General features: G+C 42.0%; 2 protein-coding genes and 1 non-coding gene across 7 annotated transcripts; 1 reads left to right on the top strand and 2 right to left on the bottom strand.

Annotated features, from left to right (window-relative positions):
• Window positions 1-308: 308 nt before the first annotated feature.
• trnar-ccu (transfer RNA arginine (anticodon CCU)) lies at window positions 309-381 on the top strand. Its single transcript has one exon. It is a non-coding gene; the product is annotated as a tRNA-Arg (tRNA).
• A 330-nt stretch (window positions 382-711) lies between these two features.
• Window positions 712-18,261, bottom strand: LOC133130138 (oocyte zinc finger protein XlCOF6-like). 5 transcript variants are annotated; one of them, XM_061244437.1, is made up of 3 exons: window positions 17,254-18,261; window positions 15,709-15,904; window positions 712-4,531 (listed from the first exon to the last, which is right to left on the bottom strand). In XM_061244437.1, exons 2-3 carry the CDS (start codon window positions 15,806-15,808, stop codon window positions 2,358-2,360), a joined length of 2,274 nt encoding a protein of 757 aa, XP_061100421.1. In that variant the 5' UTR covers window positions 15,809-15,904; window positions 17,254-18,261; the 3' UTR covers window positions 712-2,357. The 5 variants fall into 5 exon arrangements, with proteins under 5 accessions (XP_061100421.1, XP_061100422.1, XP_061100420.1 ...); XM_061244438.1 differs by lacking the exon at window positions 17,254-18,261 and adding an exon at window positions 16,270-16,421; XM_061244436.1 differs by lacking the exon at window positions 17,254-18,261 and having other exon boundaries at window positions 15,709-16,056.
• LOC133130485 (zinc finger protein 2-like) lies at window positions 17,463-20,180 on the bottom strand. Its single transcript, XM_061245103.1, has 3 exons — window positions 19,872-20,180; window positions 18,178-18,808; window positions 17,463-17,727 (listed from the first exon to the last, which is right to left on the bottom strand). The coding sequence occupies exons 1-3, from the start codon at window positions 20,152-20,154 to the stop codon at window positions 17,463-17,465; spliced, it is 1,179 nt and encodes a 392-aa protein (XP_061101087.1). The 5' UTR covers window positions 20,155-20,180.
• Between the last annotated feature and the right edge of the window lie 689 nt (window positions 20,181-20,869).

Below are 20,869 nucleotides of genomic sequence, written 5' to 3'. Positions count from 1 at the left end.
CCAATTTCACACAGGAGTACCAAGCCATAGGTCAATACATCCAACCAAAATTTCATGATGATCGGCCATTGCGAAGCCTGTGAAATGGCAGCTGATGTCTGAATGGTTGATGGCAGCCATGTTTTTTTAAGATACCTTTCGATATTTTAACATCCTGTTGGAATCTTGCAGAGATGGAAGACAACAAATGTAGTTAAATATTCAATCTTATTAAGACTTAAATTGTAAAAATTACAGGACTTCTTCTTGTCTCTCTTATAGCATGAGTGTCCCAGCCCTATTCTCTCATAAACGGGAGAGACCACAGTGCCCCAGTGGCCTAATGGATAAGGCACTGGCCTCCTAAGCCAGGGATTGTGGGTTCGAGTCCCATCTGGGGTGGACTTCTCTTTTGCTTTGTCCCTTTGCTTGGGGTGGGGGAGCATATTTAATGAAAATGCCTTCATAATTGGTAGAATGGTGTCATGGGAAACCTCAGATAGACACACATTTATTTACACATCAGGATTCCTAGAGGAACTGGAATGGAAACAGAGCGAGGCAGGAGAGAGGTGCAGCAGAGGCATGCTGGGCCCATAACCCAGAGGTCCAGGTTTCCCCGCACTGTGCTGCTCCTCGTGCGTCTTCAGTGTAAGAGCGTCCGGGAACATCTTCCCACAGTGGGCGCTGACCTCCTCTCCCTGGAGGGCTAGCGTTTAGGATTCTGTGCCATCACCACCGTGGCCTACGTTCGATTCCCGGTCGGGGAATGTATCTTAGAGTAGCAATCTTGGGCTGATCCAGTCCCAAGCAAAACAGACTTTGTATTCTGTTTGTATTATTTCCAGCCATGGGTTTTGTTGATAATTGGGGAATAGCCGTTTTACAATACATTGAAGGTGGTTTGCCAGGTAATAATGTCTGCTAAGGCCCCAAGCTCTTTGCTTTTTGAAAATATCAATACCTCAACTTGAGCAGCTTGTGTTTCTGAGAATGTGTTTATTACACTGAAGACTTCTGGTAGTGATGCTATTGGATTTTCTAGATCGAGGAGAATATCCTCTGCATATGAACTCATTTTATGGGAAGTATCTGGAGTCTGTATTCCTGTAATGTTATTGTTTTGTTGGATGGCAGCAGGGCTCTATAAATATGGCATATTAAACTGGAGAGAGTGGGCATGCTTGTCTGGTGCCGTGGTCGAGCATGAATCTTTGTGAAGTAAGACCGTTAGTGATCATGGACGCTGTGGGCGAGTAATATAGGATTTTAATCCACTGAATGACTCTCCAAAGCCAAATCTCTTTAATGAAGCGAATAAGAAGCTCCAGAAATCTTCTTCTGTGGCCTATTAAGACAACAAACATAACTGAAACTACATGCAAGCAGGCACAGAACAAAGTACACAATCACATGATAGCGTTGTATCCATTAGGCCTCAGATAGGCGTGCTGTCATTCCCACTGGAAAGATCTATGGTTCATTAGCGTTCTCTAGACTTCCGGGTCAAAACATCTGAGCATCTCTGCGAGAAATTAATTTGTAAAAATGCTTTCAAATTTGGATAAGGACATTTGGATGTTTGTTTGTATATGAAAAAAGAATACTTTTCGTATTTTTATAGTAAAAAAAACAAAATTGTGTACATTTAAAAAGCAAATTGTTAGGGCTATGTTGTTGGCAACTCATCGCAGAGCAACATCATGTAGTGTTGTATGACTGTATTTTCAGTTACCATAAATTATAATTCATACGTTTATTCTACTTAATGTTGTATATATAGCTATACATGTATTTATTCTCGTCATAGTTGTTCTCGTTGGTAATTTCCAGAGGTGTTTCCAAATTTTGTATCCACACCGACAGCCTAAAACAGTCTTACCGTCGTAAATAACTATAGTATGTGTACCTACGGGTGGCATGGATGGTGCAGTGGGCAGCACTGCCGCCTCACAACAAGGAGGTCCTGGGTTCGAATCCCCGTTGGCCGGGGCCTCTCTGTGTGGAGTTCGGATGTTCTCCCCGTGTCTGTGTGGGTTTCCTCTGGGTACTCCTGTTTCCTCCCACAGTCCAAAGACATGCAGGTTAGGCTGATTGGAGAGTCTAAATTGCTCATAGGTGCGAGTGCCCTGCGATGGACTGGCGACCTGTCCAGGGTGTATTCCTGCCTTTCGCCCAATGTATGCTGGGATAGGCTCCAGCCCCCCTGCTACCCTGTTCAGGATAAGTGGGTTAAGATAATGGATGGATGTGTACCTAGGTGCACCAATGGCGCTAAACAATAAATAGCAACACACATATGGGCAAATAAAATCAACCGGCATTAACTTTTTGTCAAAAAGGTGTCCTGGGAATGATATCAGTTCATGCCGAACACATTATTTATCACCCTGGGACATTGGGACGTCGTTAATCTGGAGTCCTGATTGTGAGAAAGCACGTGTCTCTGAAGAGTGTGATTCTGGGAGAAACTCCTGCTGCACCGTGTGCAACTGAACGGTGTTCCCCCCGCTGTGGACCTTTTGGTGAGATTTAAGATTTGATAGGTGGGCAAAGGTCTTTCCACACTCGTTGCAGCAGTGGGGTTTCTCTCCTGTGTGGATTTTCTGATGTCGCTTAAGAAGACTAGGATAGAAAAAACTCTTATTGCACACAGTGCAGCAGTGGGGTTTCTCTCCAGTGTGGACACCCTGGTGAATTTTAAGATGATAACGACGGGCAAAGCTCTTCCCACACTGCTCGCAAGTGAAGGGTTTCTCTCCTGTGTGAGTCACCTGGTGAGTTTTAAGACGGACCTTCAGGGAGAAGCACTTTCCACACTGCTCACAAGCAAATGGTTTTTCTTTGGTGTGGACGCTTTGATGATATTTAAGGCTACCTAATGTGGCAAAGCTCTTCCCACACTCGTTGCAGCAGTGGGGTCTCTCTGCTGTGTGGATTTTCTGATGTCGCTTAAGAACACTGTGATAGAAAAAACTCTTATTGCACACAGTGCAGCAGTGGGGTTTCTCTCCTGGGTGGACACTCTGGTGAATTTTAAGATTGCTCTTCAGGGAGAAGCACTTTCCACACTGCTCACAAGTGAAGGGTTTCTCTCCTGTGTGGACCGTTTGGTGGCTTTTAAGATGATAACGATGGGCAAAGCTCTTCCCACACTGCTCGCAAGTGAAGGGTTTCTCTCCTGTGTGAGTCACCTGGTGAGTTTTAAGATGGCCCTTCAGGGAGAAGCACTTTCCACACTGCTCACAAGCAAATGGTTTTTCTTTGGTGTGGACGCTTTGATGATATTTAAGGCTACCTAATGTGGTAAAGCTCTTCCCACACTCGTTGCAGCAGTGGGGTCTCTCTTCTGTGTGGATTTTCTGATGTCGCTTAAGATCACTGAGATAGAAAAAACTCTTATTGCACACAGTGCAGCAGTGGGGTTTCTCTCCTGTGTGGACACTCTGGTGAATTTTAAGACTGCTCTTCAGGGAGAAGCACTTTCCACACTGCTCACAAGTGAAGGGTTTCTCTCCTGTGTGGACCGTTTGGTGGCTTTTAAGATGAGAACGATGGGCAAAGCTCTTCCCACACTGGTTGCAGCGGTGTGGTTTCTCCCCTGTGTGGACTCTCTGATGTTCCTTTAAAACACTGGGATAGAGAAAGCTCTTATTGCATACTGTGCAGCTGAAGGCTTTCACTCCTGTGTGAGTCACCTGGTGAGTTTTAAGATGACTCTTAGAGGAGAAGCGTTTTCCACACTCCACAGAAGCGCACTGTTTCTGCCCTGTGTGAGTGTGTTTGTGAGCTTTGAGGATGTGTGACTGGGAGAAGCTCTTGTCGCACACAGAGCAGGTGAATGGTTTCTCCCTGCTGTGAACCTGCTTGTGCTTCTCCAGGATGCTGGAGGAAGTGAAACCCTTGCCGCACTCTGAACAGCTGAACCGTTTCCCCGCGCTGTGCTGCTCCTTGTGTGTCTTCAGTTCAAGAGCGTCCGGGAACGTCTTCCCACAGCGTGTGCAGATGAACTCCTCCTCCTGTCCCTCAGTTCTGCAGGGACTCTTTGCTTCTGCTGACGTGTCAGCACCAGCCTCACACGGGGCGCTTCCATCACACTCTCCTGGAGAACCCAGAGGGAACGGCATCTCTGCCGAAATGTCATCAGTTGGTCTACCAATGCTCGTCTCCTCTAGAGGGCAGCCATTTTGTTTCTGCTCAAGGTGTGATGCTGACCCTTCGTCCTTCTCCGAGCGTGGCCTCTGAGAATCAGTGTAATGCGGAGGAGAGAAGTCATCATCTAACCGGGTGTCTCCATGCTCCGAGCTTCCAATTTGTTCCTGATCAACTCTCAAGCCGTTGGCCACGCTCCACACACCCTGGAGCTCCATCCCCCAGTCTGCGGACTCCAGCAGGGGGAGTGTGGGGGTGAGAGGCTGCTCCTCTGGCTCCTGTTTGAGTTCTGCTTGCAGCTCCTTTTTTGGGTCTCCTGCAGGGCAGGGCTGCATGTGCAGCTCCTCCTCCTTACAGAGGGGTCCTTCACCACCATTAGCAGCAGCTGCCCCTGAAGTGCCTGCACAAAAACATAAATATCTTAATCTCAACTGCAGGCTTGGTGTCCTTAGCAACTTTAACCAGGAATGACTAATTACAAATGTGTCATTATTAATCACCACGGGAAGCTACAACAGGTATTCTCACAGGTGTGGCGGCCTGTAGTGTAGTGGTTAAGGTAAATGACTGGGACACGCAAGGCCGGTGGTTCTAATCCCGGTCAAAGCCACAATAAGATCCGCACAGCCGTTGGGCCCTTGAGCAAGGCCCTTAACCCTGCATTGCTCCAGGGGAGGATTGTCTCCTGCTTAGTCTAATCAACTGTATGTCTCTCTGGATAAGAGCGTCTGCCAAATCCTAATAATGTAATGGAAAGGTAGCAGCAGAGAGCCAGACCAATCCTGCTCTAAATCTTTTGCTCTAAATGTTGATCAAGAATGTATGCAGAAATGCATTAAACCCTGTTTCAAAAGTGGAATAGTAATTGCAATACATTTTAGATAATAGCAGTGTTACACGCAATGGAAAAAAACCCAGTATAAACAAAAAGCCACCGAATATCAAAGATAAATCTTTATATAAAATGCAACTTAAACATATCCAAGGTAGAGGGCCGGGTTTACAGTACAGAAGAGTCTATATGCGCCAGAAATGGTCAATTGAGCGATTGAATATTCCATGGGTCATATCTCAGCTAATGTTATTCGTAACATGTTTTTACGTTTACACCTTGAGAAAGTGTTCTCAAATGTCTCATTTACGAATCCAGTTACACTAAAAATATGTCCAAAACAAAAATAGATAAGCCAACCGTTTATATAAGCCAGATATGTAACATTTTATATGATAAGTTCAAATTGCTCCCGACATACAAATTTCCGAAGAACAAGGACTTTTCTTTCCAACGTTATGGACGTCTAAAAATCACATTTCGTGCCGTGACACGTTTTTCCTGGCGTCACCCAGCGAACGTAAAAACGAAGTTCAAAGGAAGGACCCCTCTGTGTTGTGGTGCAGCCTCCACGTGTCGGAAACTGAAATATTGCACCATGCTCCAACTAGAGCTAGGCTACCTCTCTGCAAATAAAAAGCCACGATTGCCAACAAAACTGATATTTCATTTTTTTTAAGTACGAAGAACTTTCAATGTAATAAGCTGCACAACTCTTTGTGCTTCTCTGAATTCATAGCAAACCGGAGGTTGAAATGAAAGCTTTAGAGAATTACCTGGCGTTCTCTCTCCGTATCCTCGCACAGCCCTGAGCTCTCCCTCCATCAGCAGTAACTTCGTTTTAAGCGATTCGTTCTCTCTTTGGCTTCTGCACATCTCCAATCGCAATACAGTAGACCCATCATCGACCAGCTTATTAATTTCTGCTACTGCTGTTTTCGCTAAAACCTCCAAGATGGAGGCCACCTGAACCTGAAAAGACGCCATTTCTTGTAAAGCACACGAACAATCTACGGAACCAACTAAATACAACAGACCCGCATGAAACAGCCCTGGGCTTCTGTTGTGGGAGGATCTTCTTCTTTAGGTTGTTTTGGCGGATGACCTATAGCGTTACGGAGAATATCGCCACCTACTGGCCTCGTATGTCCCATCTCCCAACCCAAGTTTCTCTTCCGAGTTCCAATCTCTCACTGTGGATAATATTATTATGCACTGTTAAAGTTCATGTTCAACATTCTCTTTGACATTGCATTCCTCACACGTATCTGAACTTTGTTTAGCCATCAATAATAAAGTAGAATTGAGCCCTGGATGATCAAATCAGTCTATAATATGACCTCTTCTCTTTTGCACTGCTTCACATTAATTCATTTTTGTATATTACAGAATCCACAGATTCTTTCAAGCCCAATTTGGTGAAGATGGGCAAAAACTCTACAGTCAAGTTCACAAAAGTAGGTTTTACTAATGGTTTCAAATGGTGCCAATGTTGGTTCTTGAGGTAAAGTTGTTTTGGCTGAAGGATATTCATAGAATAATGTATGATTTGCCATTAACCACAGCCAATGATACACTCTTAAAAAACTGGCTTATTTGCTCCAAAATGGCTGACTGATTTCACACAGGAGTACCAAGCCATAGGTCAATACATCCAACCAAAATTTCATGATGATCGGCCATTGCGAAGCCTTTCAAATGGCAGCTGATGTCTGAATGGCTGATGGCAGCCATGTTTTTTAAGATATCTTTTGATATTTTAATATCCTGTTGGAATCTTGCAGAGATGGAAGACAACAAATGTAGTTAATTATTCAACCTTATTAAGACTTAAATTGTAATTGCCTAATGGATAAGGCACGCCGCGGGTCTGCGCGCCGAAGCCGCGGATAGTTAAGCTTAACTTTCCTTAACTTTTCCCATTCATTCTCAACGGAAGTTCTTATCACTTCGGATGCGATATATTCTTGGCCGCACGTTGATATCGCGGCGCTGTTCCGAGAAAAACCAATGACGTCCTTACAGCGCGGATTCCTGAACTTTTCCCATTCATTTTCAACGGAAAATTATCCATGGGCTCCTTTTGGTAAGTCTTATTTAGATAATTATTTTGGCATTAACGGGTCCTCGAATGATATTCATGTTGTTGAGGTATTCCCGATGTTGTATTGCTATTTTGAATGTTCCAATTGTTCGTTTTTTTATGTGGGAAAATTACAGGTAAACGGGATAATGTCTCTGCATGTCTGCTTCTCAACGTCGTAGCCAGCTACATTAACATGCTATCACATTACGGTTTTAAAATATCACCGTCATTAATAGTATTGACAATTTGTATACACGTTTGATTCGTGAAGGTTTAGACATAAAATGTATTATTGTTGCTCGTATTTCACTGGCAATTGTTTATTGACATTGGCCTAACTTACTGTCATTCAGACATCTTGGTATATGTTCCTTTATTTTCCATTAATATATTATTATTATTATTATTGTTGTTGTTGTTGTTAATGTTATGTAGTTGCCCAGCTAAGTACTTAAATAATAGAGCAGTTTCCACAATTATTATATTATACAATATTTACACCCATGTTACCTTAAATTATATGAATGTACAGTAAATACATATACTTTTTGTTCTGTTTTTTCTTTGTTTAGTACAACAATGACTGTAATGCCAGGCATTGCAGTATAATTAGGCACACAGTATAATTAATACAGGTCTCTTGGTTACTTTCATACATTTGATAACTAATGTTACTTTGATATCTCCAGGTGATCAGCATGTGGAGGCGTCTATATTTTCTCCCAGGTAGGCGCAGATGTACTTCCGAAGAGGTCTGTGAAGTCCTTGGCAAAATCGGAACAATACCAGTACTTCAGGAGACCCAGCCTTCACCTTCCCTCCTGCCCTGGCTATTCCAACTGCCCCAGTCCCAAGCCCAGTCTCCTTTAATACCTATGCATATCCACCATGCTAATATTGTTACAAACAACAATATATAGTTATTCGTTGATATTTTTGTTGCTGTTGTTGTGTTTATATGTTCATAAGAATTGTAATATGCAATGCCCTCCGTAATGCTTGGGATAAAAACATTAATTTAGCTCAGTACACCACAATTTTATATTCATAAACAAACGATTCAAAGTGCAAGTTCTCATATTTTATTAAAGGGTATTTTTATGCATTCTGGTTTCACCATGTAGACATGACAGCACTTTTTATACATAATCCCCCATTTCAGGGCACCATAATGTTTGGGACATATTTATGTGATGTAAATTACAGTCATGTTTACTGCATATTTTCTGTCTGCATGACTGGTTGAAGTCTGTGACCCACTGAGACATGACTGTGGTCTTTTGTGGACAGTAGTCTCTGACACATCCACGCCTGCCTCCTGAAGGGTGTTTCTGATCGGTTGGACACATGTTTGGGATTTTTCTTCATTATGATGAGAATTCTTCAGCTATCAGCTGTAGAGGTCTTACTTGGCTTGCCATGCCCTATGCCCCATTACATGTTCTCTCTCCTTAATGCTGTTCCAAACAGTTGATTTTGTTACACCTAAGGTTTGGCATAACAAAGCAGACATTACAGACTTTTTATTTTAATTTTTCAGTCTCATAATGGCTTCCTTGACATTCATTGGAATTTGGACATTCTGGCCCTCATGTTTAATGCCAACAATAATACAAACCAAAGGCAAGAAAAAGCAGAGAAAAATATGATGTTTATTGTTACTATATATAAAACACACTGTAATTTCAATATGGTGAAACCAAAGTCTGTAAACATGCCCTTCAATATTTGCTGAGAATATGCATTTTTGATTACAAATCTAAAATTGTGGAGAACAGAGCCAAATAAAAATATGTCTTTGTCCTAAACATTACAGATGGCACTGTATATAACATTGTAATCTTTTTTTGTGTATGTAATAAATTGCAATCATTGATCTAATGTCAGTAGTGATGTAATGTCAGTTCTACATCTAATGTGGAACTTTCCACATATTGTTATACACTGCTATTTTCACATACATACTACTGTACTACTTTTATGTTGCCTCATTGTGTAAGTGTAAATATGTTCATACGGTTCTGTACTTTAATAAGCTATACCCTTCACCTCAGTTACATATTTTGCATGTTCTATTTGAAAATATACACTCACTTTATTGGGTATTTATTAGACGTATTAGGTCTTCTGCTGCTGTAGTCTATCCACTTAGAGGTTTGACGCATTGTGTGTTCAGAGATCTGTTCACTGATATGTGCAGTTATTTGCATTACTGTCACCTTCCTGTCAGCTTAGACCAGTCTGGCCCTTCTCCATTACCTCACTCATCCTCAAGCCATTTCCGTCTGCAGAACTGCCGATCACTGAATGTTTGTTTTTCGCACCATTCTGAGTAAACTCAAGAGACTGTTGTGGATGAAAATCCCAGGAGATCAGCAGTTACAGGAATACTCGTACCTTGCACCAACAATCATGCCACAGTCAAAATCACTATTGGTGGATATGAACATGAACTGGAGCTCCTGACCCATATCTGCATGATTTTGTGCATTGCACTGCTGCCACGATTAGGTAATCGCATGACTAAGTAGGTGTACAGGTGTTCCTAATAAAGTTCTCAGTGAGTGGATATTTTGGCAATTGTCTGTACCTGTGTGCATGGATAGTAGACAAGTTGTAAATATTGTTGTCCTTCAGTTGCCATAAAAACTTTTACCCAACATCCAACCAGCTGCCTACCTTTCATTTTATTTCCTGCTTGATATTATTATGTACTTCATTATCGGTCACGACCTGGCTCATTGGCCGTGACAAAGAGGGAGACGCACACTGACGCATTTAAAAAACAAGGTCAAATTTATTTGAAATAACCAGTTAACAAAAATGTGTAGTGTGAAAGTCAGTTGCATCAGTAGTGTGAGTAGATGTGTGAAAAGTATGCTGAAGCAATGTTGTCTCATGCAAACCCAAAAAGAACCAACAGGTACGTGGGAAGAGAGTTCCCTCCTTCAGGCAAGAGTCAGGTACATTTTAACATCTGGTCACAGGTGCTCCCAATTGCGCAAATGACCTGGTACTCCACCAACAAGGCACCTGTGAAGTAACGCCAGAATAAGTAGCACAGAGCAGGGGGCCGTAACATATCCCTAATTTTAACAATTGTTAAAATTATAAAACAATAAAATTAAGAAATTTAAAAAACATTCTCAGAGTTACAATAAGGATTGACAATTTGTCTACACGTTTGATTGGTGAAGGTTTCGACATAAAATGTATTATTGTTGCTCTTATTTCACTGCCAATTGTTTATTGACATAGGCCTAACTTACTGTCATTCAGACATCTTGGTATATGTTCCTTTATTTTCCATTAATATATTATTATTGTTGTTGTTAATTTGCCCATATTATGTAGTTGCCCAGCTAAGTACTTAAATAGAGCAGTTTCCACAATTATTATATTATACAATATTTACACCCATGTTACCTTCAATTATATGAATGTACAGTAAATACATATACTTATTGTTCTGTTTTTTCTTTGTTGAGTACAATAATGACTGTAATGCCAGGCATTACAGTATAATTAGGCACACAGTATAATTAGTACAGGTCTCTTGGTTACTTTCATACATTTCATAACTAATGTTACTTTTATATCTCCAGGTGATCAGCATGTGGAGGCGTGTATATTTTCTCCCAGGTAGGCTGCAGATGTACTTCCGAAGAGGTCTGTGAAGTCCTTGGCAAAATCGGAACAATACCAGTACTTCAGGAGACCCATCCTTCACCTTCCCTCCTGCCCTGGCTATTCCAACTGCCCCAGTCCCAAGCCCAGTCTCCTTTAATACCTATGCATATCCACCATGCTAATATTGTTACAAACAACAATATATAGTTATTCATTGATATTTTTGTTGCTGTTGTTGTGTTTATATGTTCATGAGAATTGTAATATGCAATGCCCTCCGTAATGCTTGGGACAAAAACATTAATTTAGCTCAGTACACCACAATTTTATATTCATAAACAAACGATTCAAAGTGCAAGTTCTCATATTTTATTTATTATTATTTTATTTTATTTTTTAACAGCAACATCAAGCACAGTGTTGTATGACTGTATTTTCAGTTACCATAAATTATAATTCCTGTGTTTATTTTACTTAATGTTGTATATATAGCTATACATGTATTTATTCTCCTCATAGTGTTCTCGTTGGTAATTTCCAGAGGTTTTTCCAAATTTTGTATCCACACCCACAGCCTAAAACAAAGTCTTACTGTCGTAAAAATAACTATAGTACGTGTACCTAGGTGCACCAATGGCGGTAAACAATAAATAGCAATACACATATTGGTAAATAAAATCAACCGGCATTAACTTTTTGTCACAAAAGTGTCCTGGGAATGATATCAGTTCATGCCGAACACATTATTTATCGCCCCGGGACGTTGGGATGCAGTTAGTCTGGAGTCCTGAAAAAGTATGCGTCTCTGAAGAGTGCGATTCTGGGAGAAACTCCTGCTGCACCGTGTGCAACTGAACGGTGTTCCCCCCGCTGTGGACCTTTTGGTGAGATTTAAGACTACGTAGTTGGGCAAAGCTCTTCCCACACTCGTTGCAGCAGTAGGGTTTTTCCCCTGTGTGGATTCTCTGGTGTTGCTTAAGAACATGGAGATAGGCAAAGCTCTTATTGCACACTGTGCAGCTGAAGCATTTCTCTCCTGTGTGAGTCACCTGGTGAGTTTTAAGATGGCCCTTCAGGGAGAAGCACTTTCCACACTGCTCACAAGCAAATGGTTTCTCTTTGGTGTGGACGCTTTGATGATCTTTAAGGCTACCTAATGTGGTAAAGCTCTTCCCACACTCATTGCAGCAGTGGGGTTTTTCCCCTGTGTGGACTCTCTGATGTTGCTTAAGAACACTGAGATAGGCAAAGCTCTTATTGCACACTGTGCAGCTGAAGCATTTCTCTCCTGTGTGAATCACCTGGTGAGTTTTAAGATGGCCCTTCAGGGAGAAGCACTTTCCACACTGCTCACAAGCAAATGGTTTCTCTTTGGTGTGGACGCTTTGATGATGTTTAAGGCTACCTAATGTGGTAAAGCTCTTCCCACACTCATTGCAGCAGTGGGGTCTCTCTCCTGTGTGGACTCTCTGATGAGTCTTAAGATGATACTTCTGGGAGAAGCCCTTTCCACACTGCTCGCAAGTGAACGGTTTCTCTTTGGTGTGAACACACTGGTGGGCTTTAAACAAGGTTTTTCTTTTGAAGTGTTTTCCACACTCCACAGAAGCGCACTGTTTCTGCCCTGTGTGAGTGCTTTCGTGCACTTGAAGGACGTCTGACTGGGAGAAGCTCTTGTCGCACACAGAGCAGGTGAATGGTTTCTCCCTGCTGTGAACCTGCTCGTGCTTCTCCAGGATGCTGGAGGAAGTGAAACCCTTGCCGCACTCTGAACAGCTGAACCGTTTCCCCGCGCTGTGTTGCTCCTCCTGCGTCTTCAGTTTGAGAGCGTCCGGGAACGTCTTCCCACAGCATGTGCAGATTAACTCCTCCTGTCCCTCAGTTCTGCAGGGACTCTTTGCTTCTGCTGACGTGTCAGAACCCGCCTCACACGGGGCGCTTCCAACACACTGTCCTGGAGAACCCAGAGGGAACGGCGAAATGTCATCAGCTGGTCTACCAATGCTTGTCTCCTCTAGAGGGCAGCCATTTTGTTTCTGCTCAAGGTGTGATGCTGACCCTTCGTCCTTCTCCGAGCGTGGCCTCTGAGAATCTGTGTAATGCGGAGGAGAGAAGTCATCGTCTAACCGGGCGTCTCCATGCTCCGAGCTTCCATTTTGTTCCTGATCAACTCTCGAGCCGTTGGCCACGCTCCACACACCCTGGAGCGCCATCCCCCAATCTGCAGACTCCAGCAGGGGGAGTGTGGGGGTGAGAGGCTGCTCCTCTGGCTCCTGTTTGAGTTCTGCTTGCAGCTCCTTTTCTGGGTCTCCTGCAGGGCAGGGCTGCATGTGCAGCTCCTCCTCCTTACAGAGGGGTCCTTCACCTTCACCATTAGCAGCAGCTGCCCCTGAAGTGCCTGCACAAAAACATAAATATCTTAATCTCAACTGCAGGTAATTGGTAATATGTCACACTTTGACTTGGCGTCCTTCGCAACTTTCACCAGTAATGACTCATTACAAATGTATTATTATTAATCCCCATGGGAAGGTACAACAGGTATTCTCACAGGCGGCCTGTAGCGTAGTGGTTAAGGTAAATGACTGGGACACACAAGGCCGGTGGTTCTAATCCCACAATAAGATCCACACAGCCGTTGGGCCCTTGAGCAAGACCCTTAACCCTGCATTGCTCCAGGGGAGGATTGTCTCCTGCTTAGTCTAATCAACTGTATAAGATCTGGATAAGAGTGTCTGCAAAATGCCAATAATGTAATGTAAAGGTAGCAGCAGAGATCCTGCTCTAAATCTTTGACATGTTGATCAAGAATGTATGCAGTTATGCATTAAGTCACACGCAATGAAAAAGTGTTACACGCAATGAAAAAAAAAACCCCCAGTATAAACAAAAACCCACGGAATATCAAAGATAAATCTTCATAGAAAATGCAACTTTAACATAAGGTAGAGGGCCGGGTTTCCATTACAGAAGAGTCTATATGCGCCAGAAATGGTCAATTGAGCGATTGAATATTCCATGGGTCATATCTCAGCTAATGTTATTCGTAACGTGTTTTTACGTTTACACTTAGATAAAGTGTTCTCAAATGACTCGTTTACGAATCCAGTTACACTAAAAATATGTCGAAAACAAAAATAGATAAGCCACCCGTTTATATAAGCCAGATATGTAACATTTTATATGATGAGTTCAAATTGCTCCCGACATACAAATTTCCGAAGAACAAGGACTTTTCTTTCCAACGTTATGGACGTCTAAAAATCACATTTCGTGCCGTGACACGTTTTTCATGGCGTCACCCAGCGAACGTTTAATGACCGGAAAAACGAAATTGAAGGGGCCAAGATGGTGGCGATGTAGGAGGGCGTGTGTTTTTCGCTCTGCCAGGTTCTTAGGAGGGTTTTTTGATTAAACAACCGATGCAATCTCATTTACTAACATAAGGCAATGCACAAGTGACGTTGTATGTGTTGAGATGATATTAACTTGAATGGGGAAAAGAAGAAAAGGGAGTAAAGCTTTGTTCACAGACACGACACAAGCTAACGTTGCACGAACCTGTTGCTAGCAACAACCCAGCAATCATGCAGGATTTAGAGGAACTTAATGAAGAGGGGGCCGAAGCTAACTTTAACTTCCAATCAGATGACATCGCGTTTCCACACTTAGAAACTCCAACAAAAAAGACAAAACGTGACAGTGGAGATAATGCTGAGATTCTAGCAGCAATACATTCGCTCTCTGAAAAGCACGATGAAACGCCTTTCTCTGGAATAATTGTGACATAATGATCAGAAACAAATCCTTATTCTTTCCTAGATGGTTCCAAAGAGGTATAAATTATGTTTCTTTTCGATGACTTTGGTAATATGCTGTCCGATGAACGGTTTATATGTGTGCAGTTTCCCTATTCCCTTAAAAGATTTTAAATCTTAATCTTTAGCTATTCCTGCAGGAATAACTCAATTTGTGAAAAGCCATTTAAGTTACAGTGAGAATTTTATGACACAGCCTCTTTTGATGTCAGATGGAATTGAACTAACAGATATTAAGTGTAATAATAAGCATATTCGCCAGACATTTCAAAGAAAGAATAAGACTGTTCCTAGAGGCACATTTTTCTGGAGATCGCAATTTGAAAATATTAATTGGAGAAGGGCTTGGCTCTTGCCCTATAAGTACTGTATTCTAAACAAAGCTAAGGTAGTGCACTTCAATATTTTACATACGATATACCCTGTTAATTGCCTTATTGCTAAGTTTGTAGACATTGATACTTCTTTTTGCATTCATAATATAGAAACAATATCTCATCTGTTCTTTGACTGTGAAATATCTCAAACATTTTGGAAAGACCTAGAATCTCATGTTTTTGAAGCCGCTGTTTATTCTTTTACTCTAAAGGACATTATATGTTACTACGATAACCCAGTAGATGGCACTCTTGAATTTGTAGTTAATTTCATTATTTTATATGCCAAGTTTTTTGTTCATAAACAGAAGTTTGCTAAGTCATTACCTGAAATATCTCATTTTCTCATTGAATTAAAATTTCTCCTCAAATCTCTCAATTTGTTTAAAAATGCAAAGAATGACAAATTATTGAAACATTATAGATCCTTTTTTCCTGAAACCTTTTTAAGTAATTGTACGTGAATAACTGTATTGTATACTCTTTATACTATGACCTTTGATGTTAAGTGCTAATATTGTTTACCTGATTGTTTGTATTATCTGTTCTTTCATTAAAAAAAGGGAAAAAAAAAGAAAAAAGAAAAAAAAAGTTCAAAGGAAATGACCCATCTGTGCTGTGGTGCAACCTCCAGGTGTCGGCAACTGAAATATTGCACCATGCTCCAAACTTGAGCTAGGCTACCTCTCTGCAAATAAACAGCCACGATTGCCAACAAAACATTTTTTTTTAAGTACGAAGACATTTCCATGTAATAAGCTCACAACTCATGTCTTTGTGTTTCTCTGAATTCATCGCAAACCGGAACTTGAAATGAGAGTTTTAGAGAATTACCTGGCGTTCCCACTCCGTATCCTCGCACAGCCCTGAGCTCTCCCTCCATCAGCAGTAACTTCGTTTTTAGCGCTTCGTTCTCTCTTTGGCGTCTGCACATCTCCAATCGCCAAACAGCAGACCCATCGTCGACTAGTTTAGTAATTTCTACTACTGCCGTTTTCGCTAAAACCTCCAAGATGGAGGCCACCTGAACCTGAAGAGAAGGAAAAGACGACATTTCTTGCAAATGTTGAACTAGCGAGACAACAACCGCGTATGAAACAGTCCTGTGAACTTCTAATGGGGGGGAGGATCTTCTTCTTGTTTGAGTTTATTCGGGATGATTGTTCACGTTAAGTTGCAGACTGCCACCTATTGACCTCCCACACCCCCCCTCTCCCAACCCAACTATCCCCTCCAAGTTCCGTCCCCGTCCAACCTCATCGACACAGCCTTTCAACTCTCTGGATAATATTTTGTGCACGGCACAAGTACGTGGTCAACATTTCGTTTGACGCTGCATTCCTCACTCATATCTGAATTGAGCCCTGTCCGATCCAATATCGTCACGATAATGACCTTTTCTCTTCTGCACTTCCTTTCAGACTGCGTGACACTAATTGATTTGTGTCACAGCATCTCCGTCATTTACTCCGTCATTAGAAACGTTTCTTCGTCTTATTTATTTGGGCAACTTCCTTCGTCTAGTCCTGGACTAAATTTGATTTTGAATGGAGAATCTCCGTATGAAACTCAGTTTAGTCCAGGACTAATCTTAACCTGTGTCTGCGAAACCAGCGCAGAGTATCAAGTTAAATAAAATAAAAGAAAGAACAAAAAAACAACAACATATTCGCCCCCTATTCTGAAAAAGTGGGTTAATAACAACAACAACAACAACAATAATAATAATAATAATAATTAACTATTTATATAGCACTTCTCAAAAACAAAGCGCTTTGCACGCATAAAAATGAAATTAATGAATCCAAGTACAGGAATACAGATAAGAAAATAAGTATACAGATTAGCCAAAGAAGCAGAATGAGAGGGGCGTGGGTAAATAAAATAACAAATTTGTACAGCAAAATACAAGATAGCTGAGCAAACAGCTATACACTCCAAGCTCATGCTGGCTAGCGTCCTAAGAAAGCAAGCAATTCATGCAACAGTTGAGACTGCAGTAAAAATGTACAGCGTCACAGTTCAAATTACATAGCGATCTTTTAATCTGAACACCGGACGTGCTATACAATGCTCGTCTGTATGAATAGCTGGTAGTTTTCCCGGTGGCCCGGAAGATAACTAACATAACTGAAAATACAGGCTACCAGGCACAGAACAAAGTTTCAAAATACACAATCACGTGACAGCGTTGTATCCAATAAGGGGTTGAAACATCATGATGACAATGGAAGTAGAAAGAGAGCGATGCCCAGATTTGTAAATCAGGTGACAAGAATTTTGTATCCACATCGGCAGCCTAAAACAAAGTCTTACTGTTCTATATCACGACAGTAGGCTAGACTTGGGTTCGCCATAATGCTAGCCTAGTAACCTTACCTAGCAATACTGCTGCCACAATAGGACCCACTTCCTTGTCTTCTGTCTGTGCAGATACCCATCTACTGCTCTCAGTCTCTTCAAATAGCACGACATGTTGCACTGAGAGAGATTGTTGTACAAGCAGGGAAGGTTGGTGGATGCCACAGAATGGATGCCACGGGGCTTTCGTGAAAAATAGTAGTCCTAAACGTGTCCCGGGAATGATTTCAGTTAATCACAAACACACTGTTTATTGTCCCCGGGACGTTGTTAGTCTGGAGTCCTGATTGTGAGAAAGCACGCGTCTCTGAAGAGTGTGATTCTGGGAGAAACTCCTGCTGCACCGTGTGCAACTGAACGGTGTTCCCCCCGCTGTGGACCTTTTGGTGAGATTTAAGATTTGATTGGTGGGCAAAGGTCTTTCCACACTCGTTGCAGCAGTGGGGTTTCTCTCCTGTGTGGACACTCTGGTGACTTTTGAGATTGCTCTTCCTGGAGAAACACATTCCACACTGCTCACAAGTGAACGGTTTCTCTTTGGTGTGGACCCTTTGATGTGATTTAAGACTACCTAGTCGGGTAAAGCTCTTCCCACACTCGTTGCAGCAGTGGGGTTTTTCCCCTGTGTGGACACTCTGATGTTGCTTAAGAACACTGAGATAGGCAAAGCTCTTATTACACACTGTGCAGCTGAAGCATTTCTCTCCTGTGTGAGTCACCTGGTGAGTTTTAAGATGGCTCTTCAGGGAGAAGCACTTTCCACACTGCTCACAAGTGAACGGTTTCTCTCTGGTGTGAACGAGCTGGTAGGCTTTAAGCAAGTTTCTACAGCTTAAGTCTTTTCTGTACTTTGTACAAACGTACAGCCGTGTGTGAGTGCTTTCGTGCGCTTGAAGGACATGTGACTGGGAGAAGCTCTGGTCACACACAGAGCAGGTGAACTGTTTCTGCAGACTGTGCTGCTCCTCGTGCATCTTCAGTTCAAGAGCGTCCAAGAACGTCTTCCCACAGCATGTGCAGATGAACTCCTCCTGTCCCTCAGTTCTGCAGGGACTCTTTGCTTCTGCTGACGTGTCAGAACTCACCTCACATGGGGCGCTTCCATCACACTCTCCTGGAGAACCCAGAAGGAACGGCATCTCTGCTGAAACCTCATCAGGCAGCCCATGAGAGCACTCTTTGTAGAGGGGGCGGCCATTTTGTTTCTGTTGTTGTGATGCTGACCCCTCGCCCTTCTCCGAGTGTGGCCTCCGAGCTCTGTAATGCGGAGGAGAGAAGTCGTCATCTAACCGGGTGTCGCCATGCTCCGAGCTTCCTATGCACTGTCTGCTTTTTTCCTGAGAAATTTCTAAGCTGTTGGCCTTGCTCCACACAGTCTGGAGCTCCATCCCCCAGTCTGCGGACTCCAGCAGGGGGAGTGTGGGGGTGAGAGGCTGCTCCTCTGGCTCCTGTTTGAGTTCTGCTTGCAGCTCCTTTTTTGGGTCTCCTGCAGGGCAGGGCTGCATGTGCAGCTCCTCCTCCTTACAGAGGGGTCCTTCACCACCATCATTAGCAGCAGCTGCCCCTGAAGTGCCTGCACAAAAGCAAAAATATCTTGAAATCTGAACTACAGTTAATTCATAATATGTGTCACAACATGACTTGGCTTGATGTCTTTAGCAATTATAACCAGTAATTCCAATTTTTTATATATATATCATTATTAATCTCCATGGGATGCTCTCACAGGCAGCAGCACAGATTCAGACCAAGCCTACTCTCGTTGATCAAACAGGTGTGTGCAGTAATACATTAAACTCTGTTTAAAAAGTGGAATTGTCGTTGGTTATTGCAATCCATTTTAGATTATAGGAGTGTTACACGAATGTAAAAAAAATAAATAAAAAAAAAGGAGAAAGTTGGATGTTTTAGGAAGGTTTATAAAGGATGTAACTTCAACATATCCAAGGTAGATGGTTGGGTTACATTTCTGACAGGGACTGGGTTTCCAGAAGAGTGTGCCAAAAACAGTCAATTGAAAGGGATTTAAATATTCCATGGGTCATATCTCAGCTGATATTATTAGAAACGTGCTTATTTTTACACATTGAGAAAGTGTTCTTAAATAAATAATCTACAAATAAAATCAAATTTTAAATGTTTAGCCCACCCCCACCTTCTTAAAAAAAGAAAAAAGAAAAAAGAAAAAAAGCTCCCTTGTGAAAACAAGTGTATTTCGTTGGCAACATATCTCCAAAAAGAACGCAGACATCGTGTTTATATTCCAGATATGAAACATTGTATACGCCACGTACTCCCTAAATTCTAATGTTCAAAGACCTTTGGCTTTTCTTTCCTACGTTATGGACCTCTGAAATCATATTTCATGGCGACACCCGGCTAACTTTGAATAGCTCTACCAGCGAAATTAAATTGGAAGTTCAAATTTGCAGGAATTTTCTACATCATTGTGCACCAAAACACAGAAAAATAAAAAAATCTAAGAGGCTAAATTGGAATTGCAACTGAAATATTGCGCGGTGTTCTTGCTACAGCGAACTGCAAATAAACAGCTACGACTGGCAAAATGTTTTTTGTTGTTGTTTTTTCTTTCATAAAAAGTGCGACATTTTCATGTAATAAGCTATGCAACCCACGTATTTGTGCGTCTGTGAATTCGTCGCAAACCGGAACTTCAAATGAGAGTTTTAGAGAATTGTCCGGCGTTCCCTCTCCGTATCCTCGCACAGCCCTGAGCTCTCCCTCCATCAGCAGTAACTTCGCTTTTAGCGCTTCGTTCTCTCTTTGGCTTCTGCTCATCTCCAATCGCCAAACAGCAGACCCATCATCAACTAGTTTAGTAATTTCTGCTGCTGCCGTTTTCGCTAAAACCTCCATGATGGAGGCCACCTGAACCTGAAAAGAGGCAAAAGACGACATTTCTTGCGAACTACATGAAACAGCGAGACACAACATCCGCGTATGAAACCATAGATATAGAAACGTAGTTATTTCTAGATTTGACGTGCTGCGTCTGCGCGGCCGCCATCTTGGGGCGGTCAAGATCCGCTTGTAAGTAAATATAAACGAGTTCTTCGGATCGCTTACTTTTAATGCGTTCTATCATATAACGAAGTGAGATAACTAACCAGTGAGCTGAAAAGTCCCAAGGACCAGTTTTACCAAGTGTACAGTGAAAAATAGCATCCGTTTCTGTACGCGACGCAAATAGGATGCCTGTTCGGCGGTGTGTTTACCTTTGAGTCGTGCTGGTGTTTGCCACATTTGCCAGAGGGCCAGCAAAATTAAATATGTTGTTATAACTCAAACGCAGTTACTCCACTACATTTATTTGACAGCTTTAGTTACCTCGGCCAGTAAGAATATTCAAATATTAATTGCACATTAATGTTCCAGAAATAATTAAATATTACATAATATAACATGGCCCAAATGCATAACAAGTACATCTACTTTTGATACTTATACTGCATATTTTGCAGAGAATTTTGTTATAAAGTGAAATGAATGTATAACGTTTTTGGAGAGATTTACAAAAGCTTAAATTCTAAATAAGTTACACTTGATGTTACCTATTCATAGATCGGAGCCTGCTTGTCCCAGTGGAAGTTGTGGCTATTCAGAAGGTTAATGT

Source organism: Conger conger, chromosome 6 (assembly GCF_963514075.1).
Source record: "Conger conger chromosome 6, fConCon1.1, whole genome shotgun sequence".
In the NCBI taxonomy this organism is placed as follows: Eukaryota; Metazoa; Chordata; class Actinopteri; order Anguilliformes; family Congridae; genus Conger; species Conger conger.
This window is presented reverse-complemented; position numbering and strand designations above follow the sequence as displayed.